Source organism: Hemitrygon akajei, chromosome 13, assembly GCF_048418815.1.
Source record: "Hemitrygon akajei chromosome 13, sHemAka1.3, whole genome shotgun sequence".
Lineage (NCBI taxonomy): Eukaryota > Metazoa > Chordata > Chondrichthyes > Myliobatiformes > Dasyatidae > Hemitrygon > Hemitrygon akajei.
The window spans coordinates 1,124,440-1,142,981 of record NC_133136.1 but is presented as its reverse complement, the minus strand read 5'-3'; the positions used below and the strand labels follow the sequence as shown (position 1 = coordinate 1,142,981).

Here is an 18,542-nt window from a genome sequence, read left to right as displayed (position 1 = left end):
TAATTGCCTGCACTAATATTCCTTTTACCAAAATGCATTATCATACATTTTCCAACACTGTGTTCCATCTGCCACTTTTTTGCCAAGTCTTCCAATTTGTCTAAGTCCTGCTACAATCTCATAGCTTCCACAGCACTACCTTCCCCAACACCGATCTTCATAATCATCTACAAACTTTGCCACAAAGCCATCAATTCCATTGTCTAAATAATTGATAAACAATGTGAAAAGCAGCGGTCCCAATACTGACCCCTGAGGAACATCACTAGTCACCGGCAAACAACCAGAAAAGGCCCCCTTTATTCCCACTCGCTGCCTCCTGCCTTTCAGCCATTCCTCTATCCATGCCAGTAGCTTTCCTGTAACACTGTAGGATTTTATCTTGTTAAGCTGCCTCATGTGAGACACCTTATTAAACACCTCTGAAAATCCAAGTAAATGAAATTCACTGCTTCTCCTTTGTCCATCCTGTTTGTTATTTCCTCAAAGAACTCTAACAGATTTGTCAGGCAAAATTTCCCTGACAGAAACCATGCTGACTTTGACTTATTTTATCATTCATCTCCTAGTACCCCCAAAACCTCACCCTTTATAATAGACTCCAACATTTTCCCAACCACTAAGATTCCTCTCTGGAGTGACATTTGCAATTTTTCAGTCCTCCAGGACCATGCCAGAATCAAGTATTTCTTGAAAGATCATGACCAATGCATCCATTATCTCTTCAGCAACCACTCTCAGAACTCTGGGATGTAGTCCATCTGGTCCAGGTGACTTATCCACCACAGGACCTTTCAGTTTACCTATTACTTTTTCTTTGTAATAGCAATGGCATTCACTTCTGCTCCCTGACATTCACAGACTTCAGATGCATAGCTCGTGCCTTCCACCGTAAAGACTGAAGCAAAGTACCCATTCAGTTCACCTGTCATTTCTTTGTCCCCCATCGCTACCTCACCAGCATCATTTTCCAGTGGTCCAATATCAACTCTCATGTCCTTTTTACTCTTTACATAACTGAAAAAACTTTTTGTATCCTGCTTTATATTATTGGCTAGCTTGCCCTCATTTCACCTTTTCCCATATACGTAGTTTTTTTAGTTGCCTTTTGTTGGATTTTAAAAGCTTCCCAATAATCCAGTCTTGCTACCTTATATGCCCTTTCCTAGGCTTTTGTGCAGTCCTTAACTTCCCTTGTCAGCCATGGTTGCCTCACCCTGCTATTTGAGAACAACTTCTTCAGTGGAACAAATTCATTTTGCACCTTAGAATATAGAACACTACAGCACAGTACAGGCCCTTCAGCCCTCCATGTTGTGCTGACCCATATAATCCTTTAAAAAAAGTACTAAACCCACACTACCCCATAACCCTCCATTTTTCTTTCATCCATGTGCCTGTCCAAGAGGCTCTTAAATACCCCTAATATCTTAACCTCCACCACCATCCCTGGCAAATCATTCCAGGCACTCACAACCCTTTGTGCAAAAAACTTACCCCTGATGTCTCCCCTAAACTTCCCTCCCTTAATTTTGTACATATGCTCTCTGGTGTTTGCTATTGGTGCCCTGGGAAACAGGTACTGACTATCCACCCTATCTATGCCTCTCATAATCTTGTAGACCTCTATCAAGTCCCCTCTCATTCTTCTATGCTCCAAAGAGAATAGTCCCAGCTCTGCTAACCTTGCTTCATATGACTTGTTCTCCAAACCAGGCAACATCCTGGTAAATCTCCTCTGCACCCTCTACATAGTTTCTACATCCTTCCTATAATGAGGTGACCAGAATTGAACACAATACTCTAAGTGCAGTCTCACCAGAGATTTGTAGAGTTGCAACATGACCTCTCTACTCTTGAACTCAATCCCCCTGTTAATGAAGCCTAGCATCCCATGGCCTTCTTAACTACCCTATCATCCTGTGCAGCGACCTTGAGGGATGTATGGATTTGAACCCCAAAGTCCCTTTGTTCATCCACACTCTTAAGTAACTGACCATTAATCCTGTACTCAGTCTTCTGGTTTGTCCTTCCAAAATGCATCACCTCACACTAGTCCAGATTGAAATTCATCTGCCATTTTTCTGCCCAACTCTGCAGCCTGTCTATATCCTCTTGTAACCTTCGACAACCTACAGCTCCATCCACAACTCCTCCAATCTTCGTGTCATCCGCAAACTTACTCACCCATCCTTCCGCCTCTACATCCAGGTCATTTATAAAAATCACAAATAGCAGGGGTCTCAGGACAGATCCCTGAGGCACTCCACTAGTCACCGAACTATTGAACTATTCATAAAAACTTCAGCCATCTCTGCTCTGCCATCATCCCTGCCAGTATCCTCCTCCAATCCACCTGGGCAAGCTCCTCTCTCATGCTTCTGTAATTCCCTTTATTCCACTGCGATAGAGTGAATTATGTTTCTCCCTCTCAAATTCCAGTATGAACTTAATCATACTATGATCACTGTCTCCTAAGGGTTCCTTTACGTTAAGCTTTCTAATAAGATCTGAATTATTACACAACACCCAATCTAAGATGGCCTTTCCCCCAGTAGGATCAAACACAAGCTGCTCTAAAAAGCCATCTTGTAGGCATTCAACAAATTCAGAATCAGGTTTAATATCACCAGCATGTGACATGAAATTTGTTAACTTAGCAGCAATTCAATGCAATATATAATCTAGCAGAGAAAAAAATAATAAAACATAATAATAAACAAACAAGTAACTCAATTACATATATTGAACAGATTTAAAAATGTGCAAAAACAGAAATACTGTATATCAAAAAAGTGAGGTAGTATCCAAAGCTTCAATGTCCATTTAGGGATCGGATGGCAGAGGGGCAGAGGAGAAATTCCCTCTCTTGCGATCCCACAGCAACCTGATTTTCCCAATCCCTTTGCATATGGAAGTACCCCATTACAACTGTGTTATTACCTTTACTACATGCCTTTGCAATCTCAACACCACATCTTGGCTACTATTTGGAGGCCTTTATATGAGTTCCATAATAGAATTTTTACCTTTACAGTTTCTAAATTCCACCTACAAAGATTCAACATTCTCTGACCCTGTCACCTTTTTCTAAAGATCCATCTCTTACCAACAGAGCTACACCACCGCCTCTGCCTTCCTGTCTGTTCTTTCAACTAAAAGTATATTCTTCGATGTTCAGCTCCCAATGCTGGCCTCCTTTCAGCCATGACTCAGTGACGCCCACAACGTCATACCGACCAATCTCTAACTGCGCCCCAAGCTTGTCTGAATACCAGTGGATTTAAATACAGCACCTTCAGTCCTGCATTCTCCACCCTTATGAATTTTGCCTCTGGTACAATTTAACTCTTTGCTCTGTCTGCATTTATACCCAATCATTGGCTTGTCCACCCTAACATTCATATTATATATTGCATCATCTACTTGTAAACCTGCTGGCTCATCCTCAGCTCTATCACACTTGTTCCTATCCCCCTGCCATATTAGTTTAAACCACTCCCAACAGCTTTAGCAAAGCTGCCTGCGAGGATATGGGTCTGCCTCAGATTAAAGTGCAATACATCCTTTTTGTGCAGGTTCCACCTGCCCCAGACAAGGTCCTAATTACCCAGAAATCTGAATCCCTGCCCTACTCCAATTTTTCAGCCACCCATTTATCTGCCAACTCATTCTATTCTCACTGTTGCATGGCACAGGCAGCAATCCCAAGATTACTACCCTTGAGATCCTGCTTCTCAGCTTCCTTCCTAGCTCCCTGTATTCTGCTTTCAGAACCTCCTTTTTTCTTCTCATGTCATTGGTACCTATTTGTGCCACAACCTCTGTGGTCACCCTCCTTTATTGGATATTGTGGATGTGTTCAGAAACAATAACGAGTCCTGGCACCTGGGAAGCAAACTACCATCCGTGTTTCTTTTTTGCAGCCTCAGAATCACCTGTCTGTCACCCTAACTACAGAGTCCCCTAACTACTGCCATCCTCTTCATTTCCCTACCCTTCTGAGCCACAGGGCCAGACTCAGTGCCAGAGGCACAGCCACTGTTGCTTCCCCTAGGTAGGTTCCCCACCCTGCCGAACAGTAATCAAAATGGAGTACATTTTGTGAGAGGGACGGCCACACTATCCCATCCCTCTCCTGACAGTCACCTGTAGCCATTCCAGAACAGCCCCACCGATAAGTAGAATACCCACCCTTGGCCAAGTGGGAAGTTGTAGACACTGCTGAGGGTCCAAGGAGGCAGCATGCAAACTAGAGAAGATAGTCTGAGAGCAGCCACTTAGATTTGGGAAGCCTTGAGTTCCTCGAGCTTAATGATTTTCCTACCCCAGATGCTGCCCCTTCCCCTGGACACTAGTGGCTGTTTCTTCCTCAGGGGATGATGATATGTTGCATGGCTCAATTAGATAATGGAGAGGAGAGTTAAGGGACAAGTAGGAGCCTCTTCGGCTGTAGTTGGTGCATTACTTCTTGGGTTTCATGGTCAAGAACTCACTAGCTGCAGGGCAACATGGAGGGAAAGTGAGAGGAGTAGTGTCATCCATCTTGCACCAAACAGGTGTTAAATGTTTAAAAGCATTATCCCCAAGTTCATCCAAGGAGTATGCCTGGTGCCACAGTTTAAGAACCAAATTCATTTATCCATACTTGAATACAGACAAACAACATTCCTCTGGGGCCAAAATGCAAAGGGACAATACGGAAAATGAGTACAGGGGAAGGTGTCAGAGAAAGCACTTTCAGTTTGACACATTGGGACTCTTTCTGAGACAGAGGTCTGCACTATGCTGGCAGGATATTTCAACAAGATCCCATCAATTCCATTACAAAAGGGGGGAGAGCATTGTCAGTACTCCCAACATATTGAAACTAATTACTATGGAATCTTTGCTGAAGTGGTTTTTTAAAAAAATGTTAACAGCAAAGCAGATAATGGCAGCAATGAGCAACAAATGTGGTTCAACACAAGGGATTCCACAGATACTAGAAATCCAGAGCAACACACACTGCTGGAGGAACTCAGTAGGTCAGGCAGCATTGATGGAAATGAATAGACGGTGACGTTTCAGGTGGAGACCCTTCTTCAGAACTGGTTGAAGTAACTTTGACAGTACCAAATGTAGCAAGACATTGAATAAACTGTATGGACATGATCAAATTGCTATTATAGAAATGTGACTACATAGTGACCAAAGCTGGAAACATTATTCCAGGGCATTAAACATTTGGAAAGGATAGCAAAAAGTACATGGGGAAATACTACTAATAAATAATCATGAAATAGGTATTGCACTTCTAAAAAACACTCGACTTGCAGATTGCAGTATATATTGAAATATTTCAGTACAACAAAGTCATAGTAGCAGACAGGAAATATTAAATTTGCAACGGGTCTCCTAAACAGTTGTACAAAATAAAATCAATTCTGCAAGACTGCCAGCCACAACAGCAAGCCTGCAGAATGGGAGTGCTTTAGATTTAGCCAAAAAAAATTATGAGGAATTTGATGAAAGGAGAAAAGAGAACTAGTACACTTGTTGAAGAAAAGTCATCAAAGTTTCCTGGTTGGCAGGCTGTGCAGGATTCTTGTGCCTATGGGCATCCAACCAAGACCATAAGACAAAGGGGCCAAATTAGGCCACTCAGCCCATCAAGTGCGCTCCACCATTCAATCATAGCTGATTTATTATCCCTCAAACCCATTCTCTTACCTTCTTCCCATAACTTTTGATGCCCTAACTAATCAAGAACCTATCAAACTTTATCAAAACCTATCAAAACTGCACATAATAAGACAGACAGCCCAACATGCAAGACAACAAACTGTGCAAATACAAAAAGAAATAAGCAAAAACAATCAAGAATGTGAAATGAAGAGTCCATTCAGTGTTGGGGTGAGTGAAGTTACCTATACTGGTTCAGGACTCTGATGGTTGAGGGGGTAATAACTGTTCCTGAACCCAGTAGTGTGAGTGTTCGGTGTTGGGATGAGTGAAGTTTTCCACACTGGTTCAGGACTCTTGATAGTTGAGGGGTAATAACTGTTCCTGAGCCTGGTGGTGAGAGTCCTGAGGCTGCCCGATGGCAGCAGCGAGAGGAGAGTATGAAATAGGTGGTGGGGGTCCCTGATAATGGATGCTGCTTTCCTGACTTGGGGCAGTGAATCTTTGGAATTCACTACCAAAAGGGGCATTTGATAAGGACAGAGCTGCTCGAGGCCCTGTCACTGACTACATTCAAAAGTAAAATCCACAGGCTTTTAAATATGAGAAGTGGTAAGAGTTATCTAGCTGGGACAGGAACATTCGGCTGTGTTAGGTGCACAGAAATCAGGTAGCCCGCACCCTGCCCGGCCTTGACATCGTTCCTGAGTCTGGCTGCTGTAGCCACTAGAAGGGGCTGCCGTCGGGGTGCTCAGCCGCCGAAGCCACAGCTCGGCCGGTGGGCCGGCGGCCCGAGCCCCGCACAAAGGATCCCTCAAGCCCCGGCCCCCACCCCACGGGCCACAGCCTCGCAAGGGCCGCGAGCCTGTGGCGGTGCCGTGCAGTGCTGCTCGGGCCGGCCTGCGGCAACGCCAACCGACACCCCCACAATCCCCGGACTCACCTGTGTCGGCGGCGCTGCAGGGTTGAGGTGCGGCGGACTCATTGATGGACAGCCGCGGCCTGACGTCACTGGCCCGCGACTCCGGCCGCCGGCAGTGACGTAACGAGAAGCGTCCAGACACACACGGCACCGGCGCCGGCGCAGGCGCGGCGGGACGAGCACGTGCTCAGCGACGAGGACAAGAGGTGTGAAGCGGGAAGGAAAGGTTGAGGAGGTGAGTGGAGTGAAATAGGATGGTGAGGGAGAGGGGAGATTATTCGCAGTGAAAAGGAAGGTGGGGTGGGGGTGTGAAATAGAGGGTGAGAGAGGGAAGAATATTGGGGTGGGGAGTGAACTGGGATGCTGAGGGAGAGGGGTGAAATTGGAGGGTGGGGTTGGGGAGTGAACTAGAGTGGTGAGGGAGAGGGGTGAAATTAGAGGGGTTGGGGAAGGGGTGAAAGCAGGATAATGAGAGGGGAGATTATCGGGTTGGGGTGTGAAATAGAGTGGGGAGAGGTTAGATTATCAGGGTGGGCAGGGTGAAATAGCAGAATTGGAAGAGGGGGTTTATTGGGTGTGAAATAGGAAGTTGGGGTTAGGGGATCTTATCAGGATGGAGGGTTAAATAAGGGGAGGGGAGATTACTGGATGTGAAATAGGAGGGTGGGGAGAGGGGGGATTATTGGGGTGGGGTGAAATAGGGGAGTGGGGATATTATCAGGGTGGAGAGTCAAATAGGGGAGGAGAGGAGAAATTATTGGGTGTGAAATAGGGTGGGGAAAGAGGAGGTTTGGGTATGCAATTGGGGGTGGGGAGTGACATAGGACATTAAGGGAGGGAAGGGAAAAATGTTGGGAGTGGGATGTGAAGTAGGAGAGTGTGGTGTGACATGGGAAGGTGGAGTGAGGGGAGGTTGTTTTGGAGGACTGTGTGTACAGGGGAAAATTGTAAAGCCAATGGGTGGGCTGGAGAGAGTTTGTCATTGGGGTGGGAAAGCTACTTTATGGTGGGGAGGGTTTCAGGAACAGGGATGGGGTATGGAGAGGATGTTTCATTTGGTGGTGGTGGCACAGCCTTGGAATACGTTGCTTTAGACAGAGATGAAAAGAATTTCTTAAGCCAAAGGATAGATAGATAGATAGATAGATAGATACTTTATTCATCCCCATGGGGAAATTCAACTTTTTTCCAATGTCCCATACACTTGTTGTAGCATAACTAATTACATACAATACTTAACTCAGTAAAAAAATATTATATGCATCTTAATCACTATCTCAAAAAGCATTAATAATAGCTTTTAAAAAGTTCTTAAGTCCTGGCGGTAGAATTGTAAAGCCTAATGGCATTGGGGAGTATTGACCTCTTCATCCTGTCTGAGGAGCATTGCATCGATAGTAACCTGTCACTGAAACTGCTTCTCTGTCTCTGGATGGTGCTATGTAGAGGATGTTCAGAGTTATCCATAATTGACCGTAGCCTACTCAGCGCCCTTCGCTCAGCTACCGATGTTAAACTCTCCAGTACTTTGCCCACGACAGAGCCCGCCTTCCTTACCAGCTTATTAAGACGTGAGGCGTCCCTCTTCTTAATGCTTCCTCCCCAACATGCCACCACAAAGAAGAGGGCGCTCTCCACAACTGACCTATAGAACATCTTCAGCATCTCACTACAGACATTGAATGACGCCAACCTTCTAAGGAAGTACAGTCGACTCTGTGCCTTCCTGCACAAGGCATCTGTGTTGGCAGTCCAGTCTAGCTTCTCGTCTAACTGTACTCCCAGATACTTGTAGGTCTTAACCTGCAAGTTAACCTGTAAGGATGGTGAATCTGTGGAACTCACTGCCACAGACAGGTATGTAGGCCAAGCCATTGGGTATATTTAAGGCAGAGGTTGATAGATTCTGAATTAATTGTGGCATCAAAGGACACGGAGAGAAAGCAGGAGAATGAGGTTGAGAGAGATAATAAATCAGCCATGATGGAACGTTGGAGCTGACTCGAGGGCTGAATGGCCCAATTCTACTCCATTTTATGGAACGTGTCAGTGGGTGGATGAAAGGAAGAGGAAAGGTTGTTGTTGAGGCAGCGGAGGTAGGGTACAGTGGGAAGGGGATCAAAGGATGACCAGTGGGGTGGGAAGAGGTGGGTAGGGGTGGTTGTGGGATACTGGAGGCAGGGAGCAGGAAGTGAAGTGGATGGGTGGGGTGAGGGGGGATTGTTAGTGGGGAGGGTGAGTGTTCTGACTCCAGCCTGGACCTTGACTGACAGCACCTCCAGGTTGGGACATCACATGCTACCACTGGAGCCCCTGTCACCCCTTGCCCCACCACCACTCTACAATCCATATCTCTCAGATCCCACCGCCAGCTCTTGGGTCCTCGGAAATTCCATCTTCCTCTCACCCCACCATCCCTGAACACCGCAAGCCTCAGACACAACCAACCATCTTCCTCCCTCCGATCCAAGCTCTCATCTGTGCCAGGTCTTCACCATCCCCTCTGATCTTCCTCCCTGAGGCAGAACATTCTGTCCTCAATAAGGTCCGCACCTTTGTCACCCTACACTTAGACCTCAGTGAGTTCCGTGCCTGCCATGACACTGAGCTCTTCTTCCACCGTCTCTATCACCGAGCCTACTTTTTTGGCAAGGACTCTCCAGCCTGCACCGATGACCCCTTCTTCCGCCTTCAACCCCCTTGCTCTGGTCTTTTGCCTGCTCTGAATCTTTTCATTGCTAACTGCCAACAAGAGATTAACTGGCTTGGCTTTACAACTCTTCTCTCTAATTCTAACCTCACTCCCTCACTCCTTCTGAATGCTCTGTTCTCCACTCTCTACGTGCTAATCCTTACATCACCATCAAACTCGTAGATAAGGGTGGTGCTGTAGTAGTCTGATGGACTGACCTCTGCTACCAGATGCTCCTGACTGTGCCAGCTTCCGGCATTAGATGCTCGAATTCTCCAGAGGATGGATAGCTAGTGCAGCACCTTTAAGTGTTCAGGATGGTCCCGCTAATTGGCAATCATGTCTTGGGCACCCAGAATTGAGTATTAAAAGAGCACCTGAACCGAGGCTCAGAACTCAGTTGTAAGCCCTACCTGTGATATTGTGTAGCATTTATTTTGTGCTCTGTTCTAAATCCTGTCTGATATACCGTGTATCAATCCTTGCTTCGGATACTCCAGCATTTGGGTCCAAACTGGAGCTAAAATGGGACTACTTCAGAAGGTCAAAGAGAGCTGGTCTGAGCCCAGTCCCAAGCATCACAGTTCCACTCCCCGACCTTGGACCATAACTAACCAGATCCTGTCGAGCCCATGCAGGTCAGCTGCACTAGACTCTCCACCGAGGCATTGGAGTCAAGGTAGCTGCTTTTACTGCAGGGAAGCAGGTCACCTGCAGGCTGAATGTCCTAGGCTGCAACTGTCAGAAAATCTTCTAAGGCTGTCCAGCAGCCACTACTCCCAATCCCACAGACTCTGGTTTCGTGCTGAAGGCAGAGTTTACCTGGGAAAAGAACCCAAGGCAAGTGAAAGCTTTTGTGGACTCTGGAGTAGCGAGTAATTTTCTGGACATCGGAACCGCCCGCTGGCTCAACATGCCACTGCAAGAATTGAGCCAGTCCATGCCCACGACTATCTTGGACAGCCACCCGCTAGGTTCCAGGCAAATCCAGCATCAGACTGTGGTTTTGCAGATAAGTATTGAGGATCATGTGGAAGACGTCAGTTTCACCTTTATTGATTCACCCTGATCCTCTGGTACCCATGGCTGGCCCAGCATAACCCATCCATGGACTGGAGGGAGGGGGTAATCGTTACTTGGTCCAGTCATCGTAAGAGGGTTTGTTTGCGGCATGGTGTTCTGAACCCCAGACTCTCTCAAGACCAATGACCAACAAAAGGGCAGCCTTCAGTGCAAGGTAACCTGACGATTCTGGAGATGCCCTCAAAGACAGACAGGCCAGTCCCAGCCAATGGGACTGTGCATGTCCCAACCCTGTCTAGTTGAGATTACATGGGAACTAGAGAGAGGGAATCTCTAGTTCAGAAGAAGCCCTAGGAGATACCCAAGCAGTCTGGAAAACTTGCAGCTAAGCCTAAGGAATCCAGTCGCTAAGTCTCGAGGAAAGGAAAGATTCCTATACGCAGATCCTTGAAACCTGTTCCAGATGGGGGAGGGCAAGGACCATCTGCAACAGCTCACGGCTGTCGCCTGGAGATACAGACAGGGATTGGACTCTGCTTTGGTCACTATCTCTGCAAATGAGGTTTATGAACCTAGGGAGGGGACTCTGAGGTCTGTTGAATCACCCTGCCACCTAAGAAACCTCAGGAGTCATCCTCAAAGGAAGGTCTGGAGAAGATAGCAACACCCAAATCCCTTCTGTCTACAAGGACTTGGATGAGGTCTTCAGCAAGGGAAGGGCATTGACTCTTCCACCACACCGAATCTACGACTGTGCTATAGTCCTGCTGCCTGGTACATGCTCTGCAATGTCAATTGTACGAGCTCTCAGGCTCAGAGAGAGGCGTAAGGGAGGAGTCTCTTGCCATGGGCTTCATTTGGCCATCTGGCTCACCAGCTGGTGCAGGCTTCTTCTTCATTCAAAGGAAAGATGAAGCCTGGCCATGCATTGATTATAGGTGGTTAAACTGCATAATGGCATAGAATAATTAACCCCCTCCCCCACACTCATGAATACGGCCTTTGAAGTACTCCAAGGGGCAAGAGTATTTACGAACCTAGACCTGCGGAGTGCATACAATCTGGTTCATATAAATGAGGGCGATGAGTGCAAAACCTTATTCAATACACCAACGGGGCACGGTCTTGTAAATGCTCCAGCAGTCTTTCACACTTTATAAATTATGTGCTTCAGAATGCTCTCCATATGTACACCTTTGTTCTATTTGGATGATATCCTAATCTTCACAAAGTCCATAGAGGAGCACATCGCTCATGTCAGAAATATCTTAAAGAGATTCTAGACCATGGACTTTATGTTAAGCTGGAAAAGTTTGAATTTCAGGCAACAACCATTTCATTTTTGGCTTTAATCGTCTCCAATGGCAATCTCAAGATGAACCCTACCAATGGCCAAAACCATTCAGTGTTAAAGATGTCCAATGATTCCTGGGGTTTGCAAACTTTTACCGGATGTTCACCAGGAACTTAGTATCAGCTTTGCTGATGTTGCTAAGAAATCCATGGGCCCGTTTGTCTGGAGTACTGAAGCAGAGGCTGCTTTGGCAGAGGTTAAACAGCAGTTCACATTAGCTCCCAACTTGGTTTTTCCTAACCTGGACCTTCCCTTCATCATGAGCTGGATGCCTCAGACATTGGAGTGGGAGGAGTGTTGTCTCAATGGTCACTATCGGACAGTAAACTACATCCACGTACATTCTTCTGCAGATGGCTATCCCCAGCAGAGAGAAACTGGGATATCAGGAATTAGGAGCTTCTTGTAGTTAAGTTGGTTTTGGAGGAATCGTGTCACTGGCCAGAGGGGCCAAGGACCCTTTTATTGTTTGGACAGACCACAGGAACTGGCTTATATTCAGGAGACCAAGAGACTGAATTCCAGACAGGCCAACTGGTCTTTATTCTTTAACCACTTTAATTTCATCCTGACCTATCAACCAGGGTCAAAAAACCAGAAGCCACGTACCTTGTCCCATCAGTTTGATGAACCGGAATGAGAGGAGCAGCATACAACCATGTTGCTCAAGCCAAGGTGGTAGCGCCAATTCATTGGGGAATCGACCCTCTTGTTTGCAGGCCCAAACACAAGGGGAGATTCCTGTGAATGTACTCCAGGTCAGCTATTCATCCCAAGTTCCATCCAGTCTCAGGTATTCCAATGGGGACATTCACGGAGAATGACTGTTCACACAGGGATTGCCAAGACCCTCAAGTTTATCAAGAGGAGGTATTGGTGGCCTGGAATGATGAAAAGGCTTTGACAGTACATGCAGTTATGTGAGGTATATACCCAGAACAAGGAGCCCCGTGCCCAACCTCAAAGGCTCCTCTACCCCTACCTGTTCTGGAAGTACCATGGATGCATGTCTCCATGGACTTTATCATGGCTCTTCCGCCAGCCAAGGAGAAGATAGTCATTATGGTAACTATCGATCAGTTTTTGAAAGCTAACAAGTTTATTGCCTTGGATAAGCTACCATCTGCAGCGGAGATGGCCAACATTGTCCTGGACCAGTCTTCAGGATCGGTGGATCCCCGGTGGACATTGTTTCGGATCGTAGTCTACAGTTCGGATCACATGTCTGGAGAGCGTTTTGTAAGCTGACTGGGCAACAGCAAGTCTTTCCTCTGGGTTTCACCCACAGTCCAATACCCAGACGGAGTGGACCAACCAAGATTTGAAACATTCCCTAAGATGCCAGGCCTCAGAAAGACTTGATGAGTGCTGTGACCATTTGATGTGGGCAGAGGTCGCCCACAATACTTGCAGCTTTTGGCGCATATGATATCACCATTGGAGTACCAGTTTGGTTATCCTCTTTCTGGAACAGGAAGCCAAGGTTGGAGTTCCTGCCGCTGAAGACCTCATCCAATGCTGCAAGCAGAAATAGATTAGGCAAGAGAGATTTTGCTGACCTCTATCCAGAAGGCGGAAACCAAGGCAAACTGAAGAAGGCAGGGACCCGCTTTACAGCTTGGGCAACAGGTCTGGATCTCCAGTCATGATTTGCCTTTCTGGGGGGAGTCAGGAAAGTTGGCGCCCAAGTTCATTGGACCCTTCAAAGTCCTGAGGAAAGTAACCCCAGAGGCTTATGCCTTACAGCTCCCCAGGACCCTAAAGATCAATCCGTCCTTCCATGTCTCTAAGTTCAAACCTGTCTGCTCCAGCCCCTTAGCCCCACCATCATCAGCACCGCCCTCACCTATGTTTATTGATGGGGACAGGTCTTAATGGCGAAGAAGACTTCTGGACTAACATACTGATTGGGGTTATTGGCAATACCTTATTGTCTGGGAAGGATTCGGACCTGAGGGGAAGTGCTGGGTGCCGGAAAAAGACATCTTAGATCCAGCTCTCATTCTTGACTACCGTCACTGTCTCTCTGAGTTGCCAGGGCCGTCAGGATCGGCCATAGCACAGGGGGTCCTGTTATGAGATGCTTCCAACCACATCAGATTCCACTATTTAGATGCTCTAACTCTCCAGAGTATGACTAGCTGGTGCAGCCGCTTTAAAGTTTCGGGACAGCCCACTAGTTGGTTAACATGTTTTGGGCATCAAGAATCGAGAATTTAAAGAGCACCTGAACTGGTCCTCAGGTCTCAGTCATAAGCCCCACTAGTGATATCATCTAGTGTTTGTTTTGTACTCAGTTCTCAATCCAGTTTGATACCATGTCTCAGTCCTTGCTTCAAATACTTCAGCATTTAGGTCCAAATCAAGAACCTCATCCTCATCAAGGGTTCTTGTCACAACCTCTACCTTGCTGAGGCCAGGCAACAATTCTCAGACATCTCCTCTTACTTATCCCTTGAACAGGACCCCACTAAGGAGCACCAGTCCATTGTCTCCCACAACATCACTGGTTTTATTAGCCCTGGGGATCTCTCATCCACTGCCACCAACCTCATAGTTCCTGCACCCTGTACCTCCTGTTTCTACCTCCTCGTCGTGGTGGTCGCTATCCCTCGAGGTCAAGGATGATGATCTTCGTTCCATTGATCTATCACAGAGTGAAGACACCTGTGCGTGTATTTGTTTAATGTGTACTTGATGTTGCACTCCAAGAAGCACACACAAATCAACCAACTGATTCCAATGGCATGGAAACCACGACGATTGGAGCTGATAGATTTGTTGCAGCATTCATCCGCCTTCACAGCCATTGAGTTCAAAGTAACTTTGTCCGTTTGTTCCACTGTTGAGGTCTTGGTTGGATTGTTCTTTGTCAGGGACCTCAACCTCGACCTTACCACTATGGGTGTCCCTACCAGGAGCATAGCTCCAGACGGCATCGCTCTCGGGATCTCAGGACCACACAAGCTTCTCCACCACGACAAGGTGACAATCCACGGAGAAGTTCTACCTCTTACCCAAGATCCAGAAACCTGCTTGTCCAAGTAGACCCATTATTTCAGCTTGTTCCTGCCCCACTGAACTCATATCCGCATACCTTGACTCTGTCTTATATCCCCAGATACAGTCCCTTCCCACCTACATCCATGATGCTTCACACACTCTGGATCTTTTCAATTATTTCAAGTTCCCTAGCCCCAATCATTTTATTTTCACTATGGATATCCAGTCCCTATATACCTCCATCCCCCACCAGGAAGGCTTCAAAGCTCTCTGCTTCTTTCTAGATTACAGACCCAACCTGTTCCGCTTCACCACCACGCTCCTGTGTCTCACAGAACTGGTCCTTCCTCTCAATACTTTTCCCTTTGGCTCCTCCCATTTCTTCCAAACCGAAGGTGTAGTCATGGGCACTCACATGGGTCCCTGCTTTGCCTGCCTTTTTGCTGGCTATGTGGAATGGTCTATGTTCCAAGCCTACACTGATATCACTCCCCAACTTTTCCTATGCTACATCGATGACTATATTGGTGCTCCTTCCTGCACCTGTACTGAGCTCATCAACTTCATCAACTTTGCCTCCAACTTTCACGCTGCCCTCAAATTTACTTGGTTCATTTCCAACTCCTCCCTCACCTTCCTTGATCTCTCTGTCTCTACCTCTGGAGAAAGTTTATCTGCTGATATCTTTTATAAACCCACTGATTCTCGCAGCTACCTCTCCTGTCAATTGTAAAAATGCCATCCCCTTCTCTCAGTTCCTCCGTCTCTGCCACATCTGCTCTCAGGATACAGTTTTTCATTCCAGAACGAATGAGATGTCCTCCTCTTAAAAGAAAGGGCTTTCCTTCCTTCACCATCAATGCTGCCCTGACCCACATCTCTTTCATTTCACACACATCTGCTCTCACCCCATCCGCCTGCCACCCTACCAGGTACAGGATTCCTCTTGCCTTCACCTACCACCCCACCAGCCTCTGCGACCAGCACCTAATTCCCCACAACTTCTGCTGTCTCCAATGGGATCCCACCACTAAGCACATCTTCCACTTTCTACAGGGATCGCTCCCCACGCAGCTCCCTTGTCCATTCAGCCCTCCGAAATAATCTGCCTTCTAGTACTTAGAAGCGGAACAAGTGCTACATCTGCCCCTACACTTCCTCCCTCACTCCTGTTCAGGGCCCCAAACAGTTCTTCCAGGTGAGGCAACACTTCATTGTGAGCCTGTTGGGATCATCTACTGTATCAGGTGCTCCCTGCGTGGTCTGCTGTCTATTAGGGAAACCCAATGTAGATTGAGAGACCGCTTTGCCAAAGACCTACACTCCATCTGCCAAGAAAGGCAGAATCTCCTAGTGACAACCCATTTCAATTCTACTTCCCATTCCCATTTCAGCATGTCAGTCCATTGCCTTCTCTACAGCCACGATGCAGCCACACTCTGGTTGGAAGAGCAATGTGTCCCCCGAGACGCCAGGCCGCTCCCTCACTGAGTCTCTCTGCTTCAGTACCCGGGGGTCACTCTCTGAGGGGTCCCCCGTCGTTCACACTCCCTCTTCACCACAGCGATAACAGAAATACTGGGCGCTCCCCTTCTTGCGGAATCCCCTTCACTTCTCAGTCCGTACCCTCGGGGGTCCAGCTCCCTGTCGGCTTTATTGTGTGGGGTGGCTGCACCAGCCGATAACAACCGGGGCATCTCAGTCTTAAACTCTGTCACGAGCTTCTTTACCACTCCCTGGGTGGGTTATCAGAGGTTACCTCAGCCAAGGGGACCACTACCGAGGACTGTACTCTGCTGACAGAGGCTTCCACGTCTCCATTGCACTCTCCTCTCTTACTTCTCTGATTAGCTTGACAAAGGGGTGGGGGGGGGGGGGGGTTGCCTTTTACAAAACATTCAGAGACCCCAAGCGATCAGCTCTGGTGCCTTTCGCCACTTAGTCCATTCTTAACTGATTCACCTCAGCTGTCGGAATGGCCCCTCTACACCTCAAGCAATTTAGCTATCTCTCTAGCCGAAAAATGTAGGCAGGAAGCTTCTCCCCCTTCTCCTGACACATTCTGAAACCCTGTCATGAGCTCCATTGGGCTTCCCATCACATCTGTACTTCCTTAGAAGGTTGGCGTCATTCAATGTTTGTAGTGAGATGCTGAAGATGTTCTATAGGTCAGTTGTGGAGAGCGCCCTCTTCTTTGTGGTGGCGTGTTAGGGAGGCAGCATTAAGAAGAGGGACACCTCACGTCGTAATAAGCTGGTAAGGAAGGCGGGCTCTGTCGTGGGCAAAGTACTGGAGAGTATGACATCGGTAGCAGAGCGAAGGGCGCTGAGTAGGCTATGGTCAATTATGGAAAACCCTGAACATCCTCTACATAGCACCATCCAGAGACAGAGAAGCAGTTTCAGCGACAGGTTGCTATCGATGCAATGCTCCTCAGACAGGATGAAGAGATCAATACTCCCCAATGCCATTCGGCTTTACAATTCAACCGCCAGGAGTAAGATATGTTAAAGTGCCGGGGTTAGGACTCAATGTATTTAAGTAAACTACTTAAGAACTTTTTAAAAGCTATTATTAATGCTTTTTGAGAGGGTGATTTTAGATGCATATCATATTTTTACTGAGTTAAGTATTGTATGTAATTAGTTTTGCTACAATAAGTGTATGGGACATTGGAAAAAATGTTGAATTTCCCCATGGGGATGAATAAAGTATCTATCTATCTATCAAACTATTTTCTAGTGCTTGCATGTAGGCCACAGAGGTAGCAAAGGGGTTCTGTGTCTTTCCAGATCTCACTATGTCAACAGCCACCCCTTTCAAACTTTCAACCAATCGCTGTCTTTTTATGTCATCAGAGCACTGCTACTCATCCAGCATCTGAGAGGTCTGCACCGCCCAGGTCTCATACTCCTCTTCCCCCTTGGGAGTGGGCTTCACCCCAGAGAACATTCTCAGGTTTCAATAGCTAGGATCCTCTGTCTGGCAATGGGCCATTTATTTGCCACAGAGATAAGGGCTGATACCAACTCAGAAGTCCCACGCTTCACTGGAGGACTCATTAGACATTCCAAATCAGACCACTCCTTCCCTCGCTCTGCAGAAATGAGAGCAACCTGTCTTTGAAGTCTCAGCCCCCAGCTATGGGAGACTCAGCTTTGGATTTGGCGCACTCACCGACACTCCCCTCCTCCCGGAAAGTATGGACAGCCCATGGTCCCCCCAGGGCCCCAATAGTACCAGGCAGTCCCACTGCTGTTACGTCAGCACTTGACTGAACTAGAACAAAGTCTTTGCCCGCCATTTTGACAAACCTCTGCTCCACAATCGTAACTGCTCCTATGCCTTTAATGGTACTTAAAGTTCAAATTAACAATTTGTCAAGAATGCGAATGCCTACCCCACTCAACACACGCATTGGTTACCAGTAACCCTGTGGATTCGCACCACCACTCAACCCCCTGCAGCATTCATAACCACGTATCGTAATTACTTTACTAGGCAGTAGTTTAGCACAGACTGAAACACACAACCCAATGGATCATTGCTCAGGGCAATCACACAGCATCTAACAAAATTGATCCCAGATAATACCCCCACAATGAAGACCCCTGGTTTCCTTGGCTGTGTAAGTCTAGGAAAGACACTCTCCAGCCCTGCCAACCTCATGAGACTGAGGTTCTCTCCCACCCCAAACCACAGTTTGTGTGGATGCTCTGTAATTTGCTACCCTGTTACAAATTGGTGCCATGAAATAACAGACAGTACACTGCATACAATTAAAGGAATTGTATTTATGAATTTTAACTAAAGGGTTAGTAAACAATAACAAAAAGAAAAGGGCCCATTCTAATTAAACAGTCAAATGTGCACAAATTGGAGCT

The 18,542-nt window shown here is 47.0% G+C and overlaps 1 protein-coding gene across 3 annotated transcripts in view; it reads right to left on the bottom strand.

Moving 5' to 3' along the window:
* Positions 1-6,684, bottom strand: part of LOC140737581 (polycomb group RING finger protein 3) — a 184,877-nt gene extending 178,193 nt beyond the window's left edge. For all 3 annotated transcript variants that reach the window (XM_073064017.1, XM_073064016.1, XM_073064019.1), the window contains exon 1: positions 6,608-6,684. In XM_073064017.1, the coding sequence (XP_072920118.1) occupies positions 6,608-6,649 (42 nt within the window). In that variant the 5' untranslated portion in view covers positions 6,650-6,684. The remainder of the gene's footprint in view (positions 1-6,607) is intronic.
* Positions 6,685-18,542: the final 11,858 nt, after the last annotated feature.